The sequence below is a fragment of the Pseudorca crassidens genome, chromosome 15, assembly GCF_039906515.1.
Source record: "Pseudorca crassidens isolate mPseCra1 chromosome 15, mPseCra1.hap1, whole genome shotgun sequence".
NCBI lineage: Eukaryota > Metazoa > Chordata > Mammalia > Artiodactyla > Delphinidae > Pseudorca > Pseudorca crassidens.
In genome coordinates, this window is record NC_090310.1 from 4847727 (window position 1) to 4864906 (window position 17180).

The window sequence follows — 17180 nt, forward strand, 5'->3', positions numbered from 1 at the left end:
TTTGTCAAAGAAAGGTATTCTGAATGGATTGGAGATTTCTGTCTGATTTCGTCGTCCAGATAAGATAAAAATTTAGAGAAGTCATGTGCAAAATTTAAAGGCATAAAGGAAGAAGAGGGGGAAAGTGTATATATATTCACATCTCTGAGGAGAACTCACTGCTAATAATTTGGTGTATTCATTTGCAAATATTTCCTGAGAGTTGCTGTATGCCAGGTAGATGCCTAGATATGAAGGATCAAACAGGCAGACTATAAAACAGCTGCTCACTGTAATTTCACTCTTTTTGTAGCCTCTTTCATTGAAAACACAGGGGGCAGAGATTTCTGTCTGTTTTGATGTTTCCATTCTTTTTTTGTGTGTGTACATTTATATAGATATAGAATAAATATATTTTAAAATCGTGATCGTAAAAATTTTATGTTGCTTTTTATTTTTTATTTTTATTTTTTGGCCATGCCTTGCGGCTTGTGGGATCTTAGTTCCCTGACCAGGGGTTGAACCCAGGCCCCGGTAGTGAAAGCTCAGAGTCCTAACCACTGGACCACCAGGGAATTACCTTATGTTGCTTTTTAAATGTGAACTTTTATTAGCATTTTCTTGTGACAAATTAGTCTTTAAGAACGTTATTTTAAGACCATCACATTCTGTACTATCATTTATTTAGTCTTCGCCGTATTGGTGGAAAACAGATTTATCTTTTTTTTTACCATTAGAAATAATGATGGGTTTGACATGTGTATACATAAATCTTTGTTAATATCTGATTATTTCTTTAGAATAGACCCACAGAAGTAGGATTTGTTGGGTCAAAGAAAAATATTAAAAACAGTTTTGATATGTTTTGCTAAAATGATAACCAGAAAAGTTGCATTGGTTTGTATGAAACTATCTCCCTCAGCTTCATTAGTGTTACTGTCTATGGCCTGCTTCTTTGACTCGATACAGGATTATTTATGATTATCTTTCTATACACCATCATTTATAACAGCTACATAGTATTCTATTATATGTGTATAACTTGTTTAACAAATTTTTAATACTTTGTTATCCTGAACACCTTGTACATATATATTTGTTATGCTTTGTTTAATTATTTCCTTGGTTTACGTTTCCAAAAGTAAAGTTTTGCACACGTGAAATTCTACAGTGTATTGTCAAAGGTTGCAAACACCCCCTTGTGTTTGAAAGGATCTAGTTTTCTGTGCCCTTAACAATACCAAGGATTCCAGGCTTTAAATAGTTACCAGTCTGATGGCAAACTCTTGTACTGTGGTTATTTTACTATGTATGTCATTACCCACTAGTTTTGTTAAGCCTATTTGAATTTTAATTGTGCTTCATTTTCTTACTAGCTTGTAAGAGTGCTATATAAATTTTATTCCCTTTTTCTTGTCATGTACAGTAAAGGTATCTGTACTGTATCTGATTTTGTGATTCATATTTTAACTTTAAGATGTCTTTCCATAGAGAAGTTTTTACATGGCCACATTTTCCATTCTTTTTCTTTCTCATATTCAGGCAATAAGTATTCATTTAAAATGAATAGCACATCTCCATTCATGCAGGTCTTTTTGGGGCCACCTACAGGTCGGAGAGGTGAATTGGTGAATGAAGTCTCGATTTCAAAACCTCTCTTCCAGGACCTTTTAGTAGTTGATAGAGAAGCGTGGAGTAAAATGTTTGGACCGGGGCTGACTTGAGAAGGTGTAGGATACCTGGGCTCTGTCTCCACAGGGCATTTCCAGCTGGGTCAGCGGCTCCTGAGTTTGAGCTCATCTTTCCTCCAACAGCCCCTCTTACCAGTTTTCACTCTTGTTAACCTCTCCTTCCTCTCATTCCTAGTGTTTCAAATCCTGACCCGTCCATTTCTTTCTTGGTATCTCTGGGACCTGTCCTTTCCTCCACGTTTCTGTCACTTACCTGCTTTATAGGCTCACCCTGACTTCTTGTTGACTCTTTTTTTTTTAAATTTATTTTATTTTTTAAGTTCATTTTTGGCTGTGTTGGGTCTTCATTGCTGTGCGCAGGCTTTCTCTAGTTGCGGCGAGCGGGGGCTACTCTTCGTTGCCGTGCGCGGGCTTCTCATTGCTGTGGCTTCCCTTGTTGCGGAGCATGGGCTCTAGGTGCGCGGGCTCTAGAGCACAGGCTCAGTAGTTGTGGCTCATGGGCTCAGTAGTTGTGGCTCACGGGCTCCAGAGCGCAGGCTCAGTAGTTGTGGCGCACGGACTTAGTTGCTCTGCGGCTTGTGGGATCTTCCCGGACCGGGGATCGAACCTGTGTGCTCTGCATTGGCAGGCTGATTCTTAACCACTGTGCCACCAGGGAAGCCCCTTCTTGTTGACTCTTGCATGTCTCCTTCCAGGCTACCTATCAGGGGTCCAGAACAGTTTCCTCAAACATGTTTCCTGCATTGTGTTTTTGGCCTGTTAAATAACGTATTAAACAGTGCGTGAGAACTTAATGACTGTCAGCTTTAAGTGCCAACTCAGCTGTCCGCTTGGTCTTGTTCAGTGGAAAGAGGATGGACTTGGGAGTCAGTCTGATCTGCCTGCTAACCTGTTCCTTAACCTCTCAATGAGATCAGTGTCTGCATCTGTAAAATGGGAATGGTAACGTAGGGCGTTTCGGGAGGATTCGATGAGATTGTGCATATAAAACACCTGGTCCATAGTGTGTAGCTCAGAGTAGATTCCGTTCTTCCTCCCTTTCCCTTTCTTTGCTGCCAAACTTCTTTCTCTCTGCTTCTCGAACGAAGGAAGCCATCCTGTTCCTGCTTGCTTGCTTGTTTGCTGGAATATTTATTTGTTTCTACCTTTGTACACATCATCCCTAACCAGCACTTCCTCCCTTCCCGAACTGGCATCTCTCTGCTAGTCCTTCCAGAATTCAACTCAAAACTCAATTCCAGAATGTCTGTCTTGATTAACCCCACTCACTGTAACTACTGTTTTGCTTTTTATTTCCTTGAATTTAAATAGTGTGCTTTCCTAATTAGAATATGCTGTTTTGTCATTACGAGCTATGTTTACCATTTCTTAACATTTTTTTCCTTTTTTAATTTGCAGAATCTGATGTTCCCGCAGAACTCCAGGTGCTGAAAGGACCCCTACAGCAGCCGACCTTCCCTTTTGCAGTTGCAAACCAGCTGTTGCTGGTTTCTCTGCTGGAACACTTGAGCCATGTGCACGAACCAAACCTGCTTCATTCAAGACAGGTGTTTAAATGTTAGTAAGAATAAATTAACCTTGCTAAATAAAACTTGTAAAATTACTCTGTTGTTTAACGCTGTCAGAGAAGCAGCTGGTGTATAAAAATTTGAAATAAGCCTTAGTAGTACATCCTGTAAATTTATTTTATGTTTTCCTTTGGGTGATTCCTTATGAATATCATCCCTGGGGACCCTGCAAAAGATTAATCACCACAAAATTGTGTGTATTTAAAAGGTAGTTCTTTTTGATTTATAAGTGATAATTCATGCAATTTTTGAAGATCTGTCACGGTTTAGTTGGTGAACAGGTACATGAAAATCCCAGGTATTGATTCGGAACTTGTTTTTGCACAGAGCCCTGAACGGTTGTGTTTTGTGTCATTGAAGGAAACTGTTTTCCTCTACACGTTGAATACTTCCGACATCAAACGTGTGGGGCTTTCCTCCCACCCGGACCAGTTCTTCTGACACCAGCTGGGTGTCTTACAATTCACTTCCGACACTGTCTCCCTGGAGTTGGTGTCAGATCTGGCAGGTTAAGGGCTCAGTCCTACAAGACTGTCCTCATTTCAGATGCCAGTCGAAAGTAGGAGGTCCCTAGGTTCTCAGGTTACCCACACTTGTGTGACTTGGCTCCAAATTGGGGGTTCCCAGTGCCCCTCCTCAGGTTTGATAATTTGCTATAACAGCTCACAGTACTCAGGCAGACACTTACTTTTTAAAAAAAATAAATTTATTTATTTATTTTGGCTGTGTTGGGTCTTCGTTGCTGCGCGTCGGCTTTCTCTAGTTGTGGCGAGCCGGGGCTACTCTTCATTGCGGTGTGCGGGCTTCTCATTATGGTGGCTTCTCTTGTTGTGGAGCACAGGCTGTAGGCATGCGGGCTTCAGTAGTTGCGGCTTGCGGGCTCTAGAGCGCAGGCTCGGTAGCTGTGGTGCACGGGCTTAGTTGCTCCGCGACATGTGGGATCTTCCCGGACCAGGGCTCGAACCCGTGTCTCCCGCATTGGCAGGCGGATTCTCAACCACTGCGCCACCAGGGAAGCCCGAGACACTTCCTTATGCTTACCAGTTTATTATAATAAAGGATACAGAGGCACACAGGGTGAGGTCCTGAGGGTCCCCACAGAGTTTGGGTTCCCCACCCTCCTGGCAGGTGGCTGTTTTCACCCACCCTGTACTTTAGGGACTTTTTATTGAGGCTTCATCACGTTGCTATGCTTGATTATTAACTCAGTCTCCAGCCCTTCTCCCCTCCCTGGAAGATGGGGGTGTGAAGTGGAAAGTTCTCAGCTTCTAATCAAGGCTTGGTCTTCCTGGGGACCAGCCCCCACCCTGAAGTGACCTAGGGGCTCCAGCCACCAGTCATCTCATTAGCATACAAAGACTCATCACTGGAGACTCCAAGGCTCTGAGAAGCTCTTGTGTCAGGAACTGAGGTCAGAGACCAAATATTAAGACAAAAGATGCTCCTAATACCCCTATCACTCAGAAGATTATAAGAGTTTTATAACTGTGGAGCTGTGTGTCAGTAGCCCAAGACAACGATCAAAATAATCACAGTGGTTGAAAATGTTTATTCCTGCCATAGGTTACTTGTCTGAGGACCAAGCACAGAAATGAGTAGAATCACAGATTATGGCATTTCTGGTTCAGCTTCATAGATTGAACTCTTGAGGAGCCCACACCACAGATTCTAAGTGTCTTTTCTCCCAAAAGTCTTCCCAAGTCTTGTTTGGTGTTAGAAAGCCTTAAATTTACAGATACTTTTATGTGATCTTAGAAGAACATAATGTTTTTAGTTAAAGGTAATTATTTTGATAAGCTTCATGGGACATAAGAAATGGTAAAAAATGTTATTTGTCCAGTATATACTTACTTTCTTGAATATGTGTTGGGGGGGGTGGGTCGTACAAAAGGGGGTGTTCTGTAGGTTCCAAACCCGGGGATTATTTTCTGGTATAGAGAAGATTATAATGCTTTTTTTTTTTTTTTTATAAATTTATTTATTTATTTTTGGCTGCGTTGTGTCTTTGTTGCTGCACGTGGGCTTTCTCTAGTTGCGGCGAGTAGGGTCTACTCTTCGTTGCGGTGCGCGGGCTTCTCACTGCACTGGCTTCTCTTGTTGCAGAGCACAAGCTCTAGGCTTCAGTAGCTGCGGCTCACGGGCTTAGTTGCTCCGTGGCATGTGGGATCTTCCTGGACCAGGGATTGAACCCATGTCCCCTGCATTGGCAGGCGGATTCTTAACCACTGCGCCACCAGGGAAGTCCTATAATGCTTTTAATATAGTACTCTCACTCCTGATTAAAGCAAAGCTGTGAATCTTGCTGGGTTTAAGATGTTTTAAAATTCCTTATATACAGCCCTTTTAAAGCCTGAACTTTAATACAAAGTTAATTATTTTTTAAAGAGAAATGAGAGTGTTAATATCATTATTACCTTTTACTTACTGTTTCCCTCTTCTGACTGAATTTTGGTTTCCTTTCTTCCTTCGTGTCATGGTGTTCAAAATAAAGGATATTTAAGTAAATGTTTTTGATGTGGTTTAGTTAGTTGACAATCTAAATGGAGAGTTTTTCACATAGAATTTTCTCTATAGTACCTGTATTCCTTGAACAAGTAAAAACCAAGCACTTCTGTAGAAACTTCTTTTTCTGAGCAGCCTCGTCTTGTGACTCGAGACTTGACTTCCCCCCGGGTATTTGGTCTGTACACACATCTCAGATGTGCTCTTTGTGTGTTGGTTAAGGATATTCCATAATTGAAAACAACAGTTCGTATTCACTTTTGTTGTCAGTTCTAATCATTTGTTTCCACTCCTGCCTTTTAAGTTTTTATTTATTTATATGTTCTACCCCTCCCCCTCCTTTTTTTTTTTCCTTGCCTTTTTTAAAAACAGAACTTAGTACTTTACTGACTGACCAAGCACGGTAAACAAATGACTGTAGAATGTAGAGCGTCAGGTAAGAAATAACAGATGAGCCCCTGATCAACGAGTGTAACCAATCATTCCATCTCTTCAGAGAGTCAGTCCCCAAGCTGTAATGTGTGCGTAAACATAACTTTTTTCTTATAGAGGCTATTATTATGACTCTCTATTTTCTGTGTTTTCTTGAAAATTGCCATCTCATTGATGGCCTTTCTAATAATTGTCTTCTACATTTTCTTATAGTACTTTGTCAGACCTTTATCAAAATGGGGCTGCTGTCATCCTTCGCGTGTAGTGGTGAGTTTAGCTCCTTGCGGCTACATCACAGCAGAGCTATTATGCACTTAATGAGGTCAGCTAAGGAGAGAGTTCGTCAGGTAAGCACTAAGAAATGTACTTGGAGTGTGATAAAAACATTTTCATTTCAAGAGAACTGCATTTTAAAGCATTCTGAAATCCTGATTATAACATAGGTTTATTCAACGTTATAACATCTGTTTATTCAACAGATGTTTATCGAATGGCTGCTATGTGTTAGGCTCTCTTGTAGGAGCTGGGGTCCAGGCAGTGAGCAAAATAAAAGTCCCTGCCCTGGGGCGGGGGTGGTGGTGGGATGAATTGGGAGATTGGGATTGACATATCTACACTAATAGGTATAAAATAGATAACTAATAAGAACCTGCTGTATTAAAAAAAAAAAGTCCCTGCCCTCAGGGAGCCGATGTTCTGACAAGCGGGCAGTAAACAGGAGAAAAAGAAAAATACATGGGGTGTTAGGTGGTGGTAAGTGTTAAGGAGAAACATAAAGCAGTGAAGGGCATTAGAAAATGTTGGGAGGGGCCGTGTAGCGTGGCAGGTAGGACCTCGCTGAGACAGGAGCAAGGAGCTGAGGTTGAGGAATGAATCACGCGGAGAGAAAGCATTCCAGGCAGAGGAGCAGCTGTGTGCTGGCCTGTTTGTGAGGCTGACAGGCAGCCCGTGGCAGAGGTGGAGTAAGCAAGGGGGGAGAGGCAGGGCCGAGGGGCAGATGGAGATGGATCTGGAGACGTTTTAATGTCTTTGGTTTTCACTCAGTAAAATGAGAAGTGTTGCAGGGTTCTGAGCATGGGAGTGACATAATCTGACTTTAACAGGTTCTCCCCAGCTGCTGTGTTGAGAATACACAGAGGAGGGGACTGAGGGCAGAAGCAGGGAGACACGTGCAGTCATATAGGCACAAGGTGCTGGGGGCTTGGAACGGTGACACGGGAGCAGTGGTCAGTTTCTGCTTTTATGTGAAGGGGAAGCTGGCGTTGTTTGCCGGTGGCGCTCCTTGGTGAATCTCAGCTTTGTCCTTGGATGGCAAGAATATAGCTTTTTCACGGGTGATCTTTTAGTTAAGAGAAAAATGTCTTCAATTGCAAACTCTTAAGTAATATTGAAAAAGCCATTGGGTGGGTGTGGTTTTTTTTTAAATATTAGTTTGAGCATTTATACTAATCTAACATTGGATTTTGATAGATTCCTTATGCCATGAAATTTTCAAAATGTTTTTTAAAATTAACTTTTTGATTTTAGGGTCCTTGTGAGGATAATTCTCATATCCAGAAGATAAGGTATGTGTTGAATACTTTTTTGACTATGCAAGGAGTAAACTGATCCGAAAGAAATCGGGATTAAGAATTCATCCTGAATTAATCAGAAATTACTAGTGGGATTAAAAATAACGTAGTTAGGGTAGTTTATGAAAATTAAAAACATTGTAAGATTAAAAACTTTTTAAGATTTGCTAAAAATTTTGTAAGATTTCTCATTCTCTCTTTGACTACCCTTCCCCCGCAATTCCATGTGGATTCCATAAGCCCCACTCTTAATTCAGAGCACTGACATCCAGTCCCTGTCAGGGGAACACCACTGAATTTCGGCTGTATGTAGGAAATGCTCGTTTAAAATCTGTAACTGGTCTGAATCATTAAGAAATTTAAGTAAACTTATCACTGAGCTTAGCTACTTAACTCCTGCCTGTTAGTCGTCCTTAGGATTCCTGTTAAAACAATAATAATAAATAATAATATTAACTTAATAATTATTAAAACAATAATTTCTAATTGGAATACTGATTACTGGCAAAATACTTAAAATTAATGATCCCCTTGATACCTCTATTACGCTATTGATTCGCTTGTTATCAAATGTTTTCTTCATAGAGAATGAAAACTTTCATTTTAGCTCATCCTTTCCAAATTATCACAGTTTAGTGATAAACGAGGTTTGCCAGGCTAGTAATACAGTGAACATGGTCTGTCTTAGAACATTTTGGTTCTCTCATGCTTGGGGATTGATTGATTGATTGTGTTTAACTTTCAGATCAAGGGAAGTAGGCTTTGAAGCACAAACTTCACGTTACTTGAATGAATTTGAAGAGCTTGCCATCTTAGGAAAAGGTGGATATGGAAGAGTATACAAGGTGGTTTTCCACATATTTGTTTTGACCCCCTACTCTAAACAATGTATTTGCAGAAGTTGTTTTCATTGTTATTATTTAACGTGCTCAAAGGAAAATTCCTAGAAATCACGTATGTTTACTTTTTATTTAGATTTGTCATTTACAGGGACGTGGGCAGGTTTTAATGTCTTCCTAACCACGTTGGTGATTTAGTGGATTCTGGAAACTTGGAGGTTTTGTTCTGTAGCTAATTTCTATTAAAAAATGTATTACTTGAAAAAGTTTTGCTGCTGTGTTTTGCACATAGCCCTTTTGCTAACATTCCCATTCTTCAGACCTAGAGATTCTAGGAGTTGGACTCTCAGTACAGTTGGAAAAACTATTAGTCTAGTTGACTACGGCTGACTTCTTTGAACATAGTAAAGGGGATGCATAAAGCGTGGAGTCCAAACCACTGAACCGCCAGGGAATTCCCCAGGATGTGTGTCTTTAGCTTAATTTTATCTCTTTGGCTACTTTGGATTATCTAAGGTCAGGTTAAAAGAACTTTCTTTATTCAGTTGGATTTAATGGTACAATATACTTTGTCTTTTCCTCTACTTTTAGGTCAGGAATAAATTAGATGGTCAGTACTATGCAATTAAAAAAATCCTGATTAAGGGTGCAACTAAAACAGATTGCATGAAGGTATGATTTAAAACATTTACTTATTTTGAATAATTGAGTATTTAGGTCCTTCTGAAAGAGTTTGTGTGTGTGTGTGTTTGTGTATTTGGGAAATACTTGGTGATATGGATTGCAGTTTACTAGGAATGGGTTACCATAAAATAAACATCAAGATTAAATTTTTATTTGACTTAAATTTTTTATAGGCACTTTAGGTTGACCACATTTCAGGGTCATTGCTGGGGAAATTAATTCTTTAAGTAAACTATTCATATACAATATATAACAAGCTTTTTATGAAAAACACAGGCGCTCAATTCAGGTCCAAGTCTTCTCCCTGACATGCTGTGTGATCCCAGGCAAACGACCTAGTCCTCTAAGCCACTTCTGTCTCCTGCCCTTGAAAATAGTGGTGACAAGAATGGTTTTATTTACCTTGGAGGTCTGGACTTACTTGTAGGAATGAAATGAGGGAATGATTATATATGAGCCATGGAAAGTGTAAAGTGCTATATGCATGTCAGTTATTTAGTTGCTATAACAACTGCAGGGCTTCCCTGGTGGCGCAGTGGTTGAGAGTCCGCCTGCCGATGCAGGGGACACGGGTTTGTGCCCTGGTCCAGGAAGATCCCACATGCCGCGGAGCGGCTGGGCCCGTGAGCCATGGCCACTGAGCCTGCGCGTCCGGAGCCTGTGCTCCACAACGGGAGAGGCCACAACAATGAGAGGCCTGCATACCGCAAAAAACAACCACAACAACAACAACTGCATTTGTCTCTCACAAAAGTATTCCCATTATTTTAACACAGTCTAGATTCCTCATACAGAGGGAACAAGTATTATTTAATACCATGAACATTTAACAAATTTGTCAGTAAAAACCAGCTCTAAGTATGTTTCTTCTTCAGGTGCTACGGGAAGTTAAGGTGCTGGCTGGTCTTCAGCATCCTAATATTGTAGGCTATCACACTGCCTGGATAGAACATGTTCACATGGCCCAAAGGCAAGGTGAGCGGTTTTAGATGAAACAGTTGAAGGGTTGGTAAATTTCAGCCCGTGGGTGACATCAGGCCTACGTCTGTTTTTGTGCACCCCACAAGCTGAGAATTTTTTTTTTAAAGAGTTAAATCAAAGGAAGAATTATTTTGTAAAGATTATATGAAATTCAAAATTCAGTGTCAGTAAAGTTTATTAGAACACAGGCTCGTTCGCATGTGTTATCTTTGGCTGCTTTTGCACTACGAAAGCATAGTTGAGTAGTGGCAGCAGGGTCCCCTAGGGCCCACAAAACCTGAAATATTTACTGTCAGGTCCTGTACGGAAGGTTCGATGAGCCCTCGCATAGTTGAACAGCTCTGTTTTTGTCTTTTCTAAAATCTGCCAGTCATTTGAATAAGCTTGGTGTATTTGCATTTTGCCAGAAGGTCGTGACATTTTTAACTTCTTGTCTCATTTGGTCTTACTTATGTATTTTAGCTCTGCCTTTGACTATAAATTAGAAAACTGGGCTGCTTGAAGATTTCCTTTTGTTTCTGTTCAGCAGATAGAATTTCTATTCAGTTGCCATCTCTGGAAGTGATCTCTGACCAGGAGGACCCCAGGTACGTGGGCTGCCGTGTCCTTTCACACCCTAGACGTTACCTCCCGTCACCTGCCTTGGGTCGCCTTTGCCTTTTACACCTAGGAGCTCAGGAGTGTTTTAGACTTCCTTTTTGCTTATTTTCATTACAAAATGTTAAGTTATTTTCTTCCTTCTCTCAGGTATTTCTCAGTATTTTTAAGTAAATGCTGCTGCTGGACAGATGGGTTGTCTCTTTTGTCAGGAGTTTACCAGTCAGTTTCATACAGGCTTGAAGGGACAGTTGAGGTACACTGGATCTTTTTTTACATTGGTTTTTATCTTTACTGTTTTTTTTTGGCCTCCAGAGATCAGTGTGATGTTAAAAGTGATGAAAGTAACAGCCCATCCATTATCTTCGCCGAATTCACCCCAGAAGAAGAAAAATCCTTGGGAGAATCTGGCGTTGAAAATCAGAATAATAGATTGGTGAACTACAGCGCCGGTGTAGTCACAAGAGATGCCGGTGAATTTGAACCGTCCCTTGAGCCCCAAGGAAAAGGTGTGGCTGACGAGTCTTCCAGATCGATTGTTGGGCATCGGCTGCCACTTGGGCATAATTCAGACCTGGAAGAGAATTTCGCATCCACTGAGGAATCTTCTGAAGAAAACTTAAACTTGTTGGGGCAGACGGAGGTAGATGAGTTTCCCAGAACCTGCGCATTTGCTGTTTCCCTGTAATAACGGCGTGGAGGACGGTGATTAGACGCGGCCGGCCCTGCCCCGCAGGCGGCTTCCCTCCTCAGCTCCCCGTCCCTGTCTCTGCCCTTGCTCTTCTGCCCTCGTGCTGCCTCCTGACACGTGGCCCGGGTATTTGGTCCTCCCTCCTTCTCTTAGTAAACTCCTCCTGGTCCTCTTCTGACCTCCCTGACTGGGGCGTCTCATAGGTACACCCCGGAGCAGGAAGCAGCACACACGTTCTGTTTCTGTGGTTGGTGAGCATCGTGCTATCCAAATATATTTATGCAGAAAGATTTCCTGTATTTTGGAACGTGACTTTAGAACATGTTATTAGAACACAGAATAGCTGTCTGAATGGGTGGATCACCAGGTCAGCTTTCAGTGTCCTAATTACAGTAATTAGGATTACACTGATGTGCTGGTGTTCTCTCCCTCACTGAGTGTTAGTATTTAAACTGGAACGTTAACAGGGTCTGCGCATAACCTGTCGTGTTGGGATCACAGAACTGTATATACCATCTGTACACTCACACGTAGCATTAATTCTGGCTGTCCAGGAATATGAGGTTCTGTATTTTTATGAAACACAAAAAACTTTGAGTAGGTTCCCTGAATATAAAGGAGTTGAGTTTGAGGGACTTTTCATCAGAATCATTTCATTGCTCTGTAATACATTTGGGAAATTTTCCTGAATGGGCTACAGTGAGCTTAATTTTTGCTTACTTTTTTCTTGGACAAATTATTAGTTATGTGAAGCCAGATAAAGTGTGTGCAAACTCTGGGGTATCCATAGAGTAGCAGAATACCATACAGCCAGCCTGATGCTGTATCTTCAGCTTTAAAAACTGTTTATCTCGAGAGCAGACTAAACAGTTTCAGGCCCACGGACTCCGTCACGTTCAAGAGCTTCTTCCATTTAATACCTGCCTAACCCCAGCCGGGCCTGCCTCTGCCCACTTGGGTCACGACGCGTTGTGTTGAGTATTGCTTTATTCCTCTGTCTCCTTCACTAGACTTCGGGCTTCTTGGGCAGGCTTGTGTCTGTAGTCTCTGTCCACAGCACGTAACCTGGTGCTTGGCCTAGGGTTAGGCAAGGGAGCATTTGTCCGCTAAATGGTGCAGATGGGAGCCAGTGGTGTGTCGCCCCCTAGGTGCAGTACCACCTGATGCTTCACATCCAGATGCAGCTGTGTGAGCTCTCGCTGTGGGACTGGATCAGAGAGAGGAACCAGCAGGGCCGGGAGAGCATGGATGAATCCGCATGTAAGTACCATGTGGGTGTTCAAGGGCTGGGCTGGGAACTACAGACAGGCCTGCCGCCTTCTGCCTGCAGGTGCTTTAGATTGGGGGAAAAATCACATTTTTAAAATATAAGTAGGTATTTGGAAGTTAATATTTTCTGTTATAGATACATAGTTTGTTGATATTTAAGAGTACTATGCTAGAATTTAGTATAATGATTTCAGGTAGAAAAGTCTTGTAAAAAATTTTTAAGGGAAAATTTAAATATTTGTTTTACTTTTTTAAACTGAAAATGTGATACTTTGGGACTTCCCTGGCAGTCCAGTGGTTAAGACTCTGCGCTTCCACTGCAGGGGGCACGGGTTCGATCCCTAGTCGGGGAACTAAGATCCTGCATGCCGTGCGGTGTGGCCAAGAAGAAAAGAAAAGACTGAAAATGCGATATTTCTATAAAAAGAAACCTTTAAAGAAATGCTGATAGAAGGGCATGTGGTCAAAAGTTTGTCTCCCTCAAGACCCATATCCGCCCGCTCCCCTGCAGTTATACAATAGCCTCTAGAAGTGCTCTGTTAGGTTAATATTTGTAGAGTATTATAACACTGGTTCTCAGCTTAACACTGCACGTAGAAATCAACTGGGGGACTTTTAAAAAGATGTTGTCAATAAAAAAAAGTAACTTTACAGTGGAAGAAACGTGACAAACGCCCCCTCAGCAAGTAGTCAAGGTCAGCATCGACAGCGATAACTCACGTTGATAGTATGTGCCCTTGATAAGAGGCTGTGAGAAGGGCACGGTGTCTCTGCGCTTTTCCTCCCCCAAACCCATAACCCCAGTCTAATCATGAGAAAAACAGACAAATCCCAGCTGGGGGACATTCTCCAAAATACCTGACCAGTACTTCTCAAAACTGTCAAGGTCATCATAAACAGGAAAAGTCTGAGAAACTGTCACAGACCAGAGGACCCTCAAGAGGCATGACAACTCAGTGTAATGTGGTATCCTGGATGGAATCCTGGAGCAGAAAGAGGACATTAGGTAAAAACCAGGGACGTCTGCATAGGCTGTGGACTTGTATCGGAATCGGTGCATTGTGACATGTACCAGACTGATGTAAGGTGTTGGTGACAGGGAAACTGGGTGTGGGGTAAGTGGGAACTGTCTTCTCAGGTTTTCTGTAAATCTAAGACTGTTTTTAAAAATGAAATCCTTTTAGAAAAAGGGTGTTGTCTGGGACCACACCAGTAATTTTTCTATAATTGGTCTTGGATAGGGCTTGGCCTTTGTTATTTTTTTGTGAAAGTTCTCTTGTTGATTCTAATGTGCGGCCAAAGTTGAAGTTCACTGCGGTAGATGATCAAAATAGGGGATGCGAGTGACCTGATTTTAAGTAAAGGCTCAACTAAATATCAATCATTAATCATTTGCTGTTCACTCCTAGTGACACTATAACCCTTTATTTGGCCTAAAACACAGGTCAGTTGGCCTACTCAGAATCTTAGACTAGCTTCCCATGGAGACGGAGACATAACGTCTCTCTCCAGCAGCTCCTCAGTGTCCCTCTGTTTGCCATGAAATTAGAACATGCCAGACTTCGTTCAGTTCAGTCATGGTAAGTGGTGCGTGGGGTATTTTTAGGGCCCAGTAAAACTGGATCCTTGGCCTGCTGCATGCACATTCTAGTGCTATGTGCCCATCTTTGTGGAAAGAGAATCGTTCATTTCAGCCCCGTGTGCAGTTAATCTTGAAGCTTACGTTGGGAAAGTGAGTCCTCAACGAAGTGTGGGGTGAGAACTCTAATCTATACCATCCAGTACGATAAACCCGTCAAAACAGTGAAGGCAAGAGATGGATCATACTGCTAGCAGGATGTATATTTTTCTTTTAAAAAATATTTTAAAATAAAAAGTTTTATCTTTGTAGCATTCCAGCCCTGTGTGTCCAGCTTTACATCAATCACATTTTTTACGTGAATCATTCCCAGCTCCCATGAGCAGCACACCTGGGTTTGAGTCATGGCTCTGGTACTCACCAGCTAGAAGGTTTTGGGCAAGTCAGTTACCAGTTTTGTCTCTATCCTCACCTGTAAAATGTGGATCATCCCCATTTTATGGGGTTATTGTGAGGATTAAAGCAGTGTCTGCAAAGGATGTAGCACTGGGTGGAAACTGTGATCGCTGGAGCAAGCCTGTGTATAATTACTGAGTCCTCCAACAGTTACCTACCGTTTGGATGTGTTAGGTGAGTTAAAAGGAAAACCGAATTAAAGACAGACCAAAGTAAGGTAGTTATTCTGAATAGTTGGGAAAGTCAGAAAGCCCTTCTTGCATTTCTTCCCAGACAGGTTGGTCACTTCAGGGGCGGGGTGGGGGCGGGGGGGGGTCGTCATACTAGAGGTACTTGTAATGGAACCATTGTTTTTGTTTTGTTTTTTAAATTTTTATTTACTTTCTGGCCGTGCCACGAGATTTGCAGGATCTTAAGTTCCCCAACCAGGGACTGAACGCGGGCCCCGGCAGTGAAAGCGCAGAGTCCTAACTACTGGACCACCAGGGAATTCCCTGGAGCCATTGTTTTTACACACACACACACACACACACACACACACACACACACAGAGTTTTCTGTCTTAAATACTTGAGGTCCCTAAATTATATGCTAGACAGTGCAAAAGGAGGGTGTGGAATAGGTTTGAGCTCTATAACAAAGTCGGCTCATTCAGGGAGAAGGGAGCATGTGGTGCTCTCGTGCTCAAAGGTAAACAATAGGTTTATGATTTTATTTTATGTATTTATTTATTTAATATATTTATTTATTTTGTTTATTTATTTTTGGCTGCATTGGGTCTTCATTGCTGCGCGGGGGCTTTCACTAGTTGCAGCCAGCGGGGGGCTACTCTTCGTTGCGGTGCGCGGGCTTCTTGTTGCAGTGGCGCGGAGCACGGGCTCTAGGTGCTTGGACTTCGGTAGTTGTGGCTCGTGGACTCTAGAGCGCAGGCTCAGTAGTTGTGGCACACGGGCTTAGTTGCTCTGCGGCATGTGGGGTCTTCCTGGACCGGAGCTCGAACCCATGTCCCCTGCATTGGCAGGTGGATTCTTAACCACTGTGCCACCAGGGAAGTCCCTGATTTAGTCTTACCAAACCTCTCCACCCTCTAAATTCCCATATTATGTTATGATATTAATAGATTAATTAATTCGTTTACCTTTTCCCCCCTCTAGTTCATTTGTCCATCATTTTTGGAAAATGTGGCATTCCAAATCTTCCAGGCAATAGAAGCTCACCCCTTGGGCTAACATAATTTATCTTTTTTCTTATTCTGTTATTTGTAATAATGTGTTTAATCCACAGCGGGCCAGGACACCAGATTTATTAGCATTAAACCCCAGATGTCAGGGGTTGAAGGGGACTGAAACGTAGTTTAATCTAGTCACCCGATGCCTGAAAATTGTTTACAGAGCAGTTAATACAGGGGCTCTGAGTGACATGAGAGGTCCTCTCTTTCTGGTGACAGAAGTCCATCAACTCTTGGGAGCTAGTTTGCAGTGGCTTCTTTGATGATTTCTAGGTTTGAAACCATTGTGGAGTATTGACTGTGTTGACAGTCTGAATGTTGTGTGGTGTCAGGTGTTAATGTATTTATAACTACGTTCATTACATGTTTTTTTTATAAAGTTATTTATTTTTTGTTGCGTTGGGTCTTCATTCCTGTGCGCGGGTTTTTCTCTGGTTGTGGTGAGCGTGGGCTACTCTTCGTTGTGGTGCATGGGCTTCTCATTGCAGTGGCTTCTCTAGTTGTGGAGGAGGGGCTTCAATAGTTGTGGCATGTGGGCTCAGTAGTTGTGGCTCGCGGGCTCTAGAGCGCAGGCTCAGTAGTTGTGGTGCATGGGCTTAGTTGCTCTGCAGCATGTGGGATCTTCCTGGACCAGGGCTCGAACACTTGTCCCCTGCATTGGCAGGCAGATTCTGAACTACTGCACCACCAGGGAAGTCCCCTCATTACATTTTGATGTTATGTAACAAGTGAAAAACTATTAGAGAAATAAAACTATTTTTTTTAACTTAAAGGTCCTTATGTTATGGCCAGTGTTGCAACAAAAATTTTTCAAGAATTGGTGGAAGGTGTATTTTACATACATAACATGGGAATTGTACACAGAGATCTCAAGGTAAGTGGGGAAGATTAAATCATTGACAGCTGCTTACAGGGATGACTTGGGTATTGGATTATTGAATTAAATGAGATCATGTACCCTAGTTTATTTACCTCGGAGGTTATCGTTACCTTTATATTGTATAAATCATTGTTCCATAGGTCTAGAATGTGAAAACTTTAGATTGAATTTAAAAGGAGTAATCTTTGGGCATTCGAAAATTCTAGCTGTTTTCAGGTAGTAAGTGTGCTCTG

General features: G+C 41.9%; 1 protein-coding gene across 6 annotated transcripts in view; it reads left to right on the forward strand.

Annotated features, from left to right (window-relative positions):
• The window catches only part of EIF2AK1 (eukaryotic translation initiation factor 2 alpha kinase 1), a 30689-nt gene that overhangs the window by 3590 nt on the left and 9919 nt on the right, over window positions 1-17180 (forward strand). The window contains exons 2-12 of one of the 6 annotated variants that reach the window (XM_067705507.1): window positions 3069-3227; window positions 6386-6519; window positions 7700-7737; window positions 8489-8588; window positions 9174-9254; window positions 10142-10241; window positions 10774-10834; window positions 11160-11487; window positions 12684-12795; window positions 13691-13810; window positions 16841-16941. In XM_067705507.1, coding sequence (XP_067561608.1) covers window positions 3069-3227; window positions 6386-6519; window positions 7700-7737; window positions 8489-8588; window positions 9174-9254; window positions 10142-10241; window positions 10774-10834; window positions 11160-11487; window positions 12684-12795; window positions 13691-13810; window positions 16841-16941 — 1334 coding nt within the window. The remainder of the gene's footprint in view (window positions 1-3068; window positions 3228-6385; window positions 6520-7699; window positions 7738-8488; window positions 8589-9173; window positions 9255-10141; window positions 10242-10773; window positions 10835-11159; window positions 11488-12683; window positions 12796-13690; window positions 13811-16840; window positions 16942-17180) is intronic. The other 5 variants (XM_067705508.1, XM_067705510.1, XM_067705509.1 and 2 more) reach the window with 5 other exon arrangements.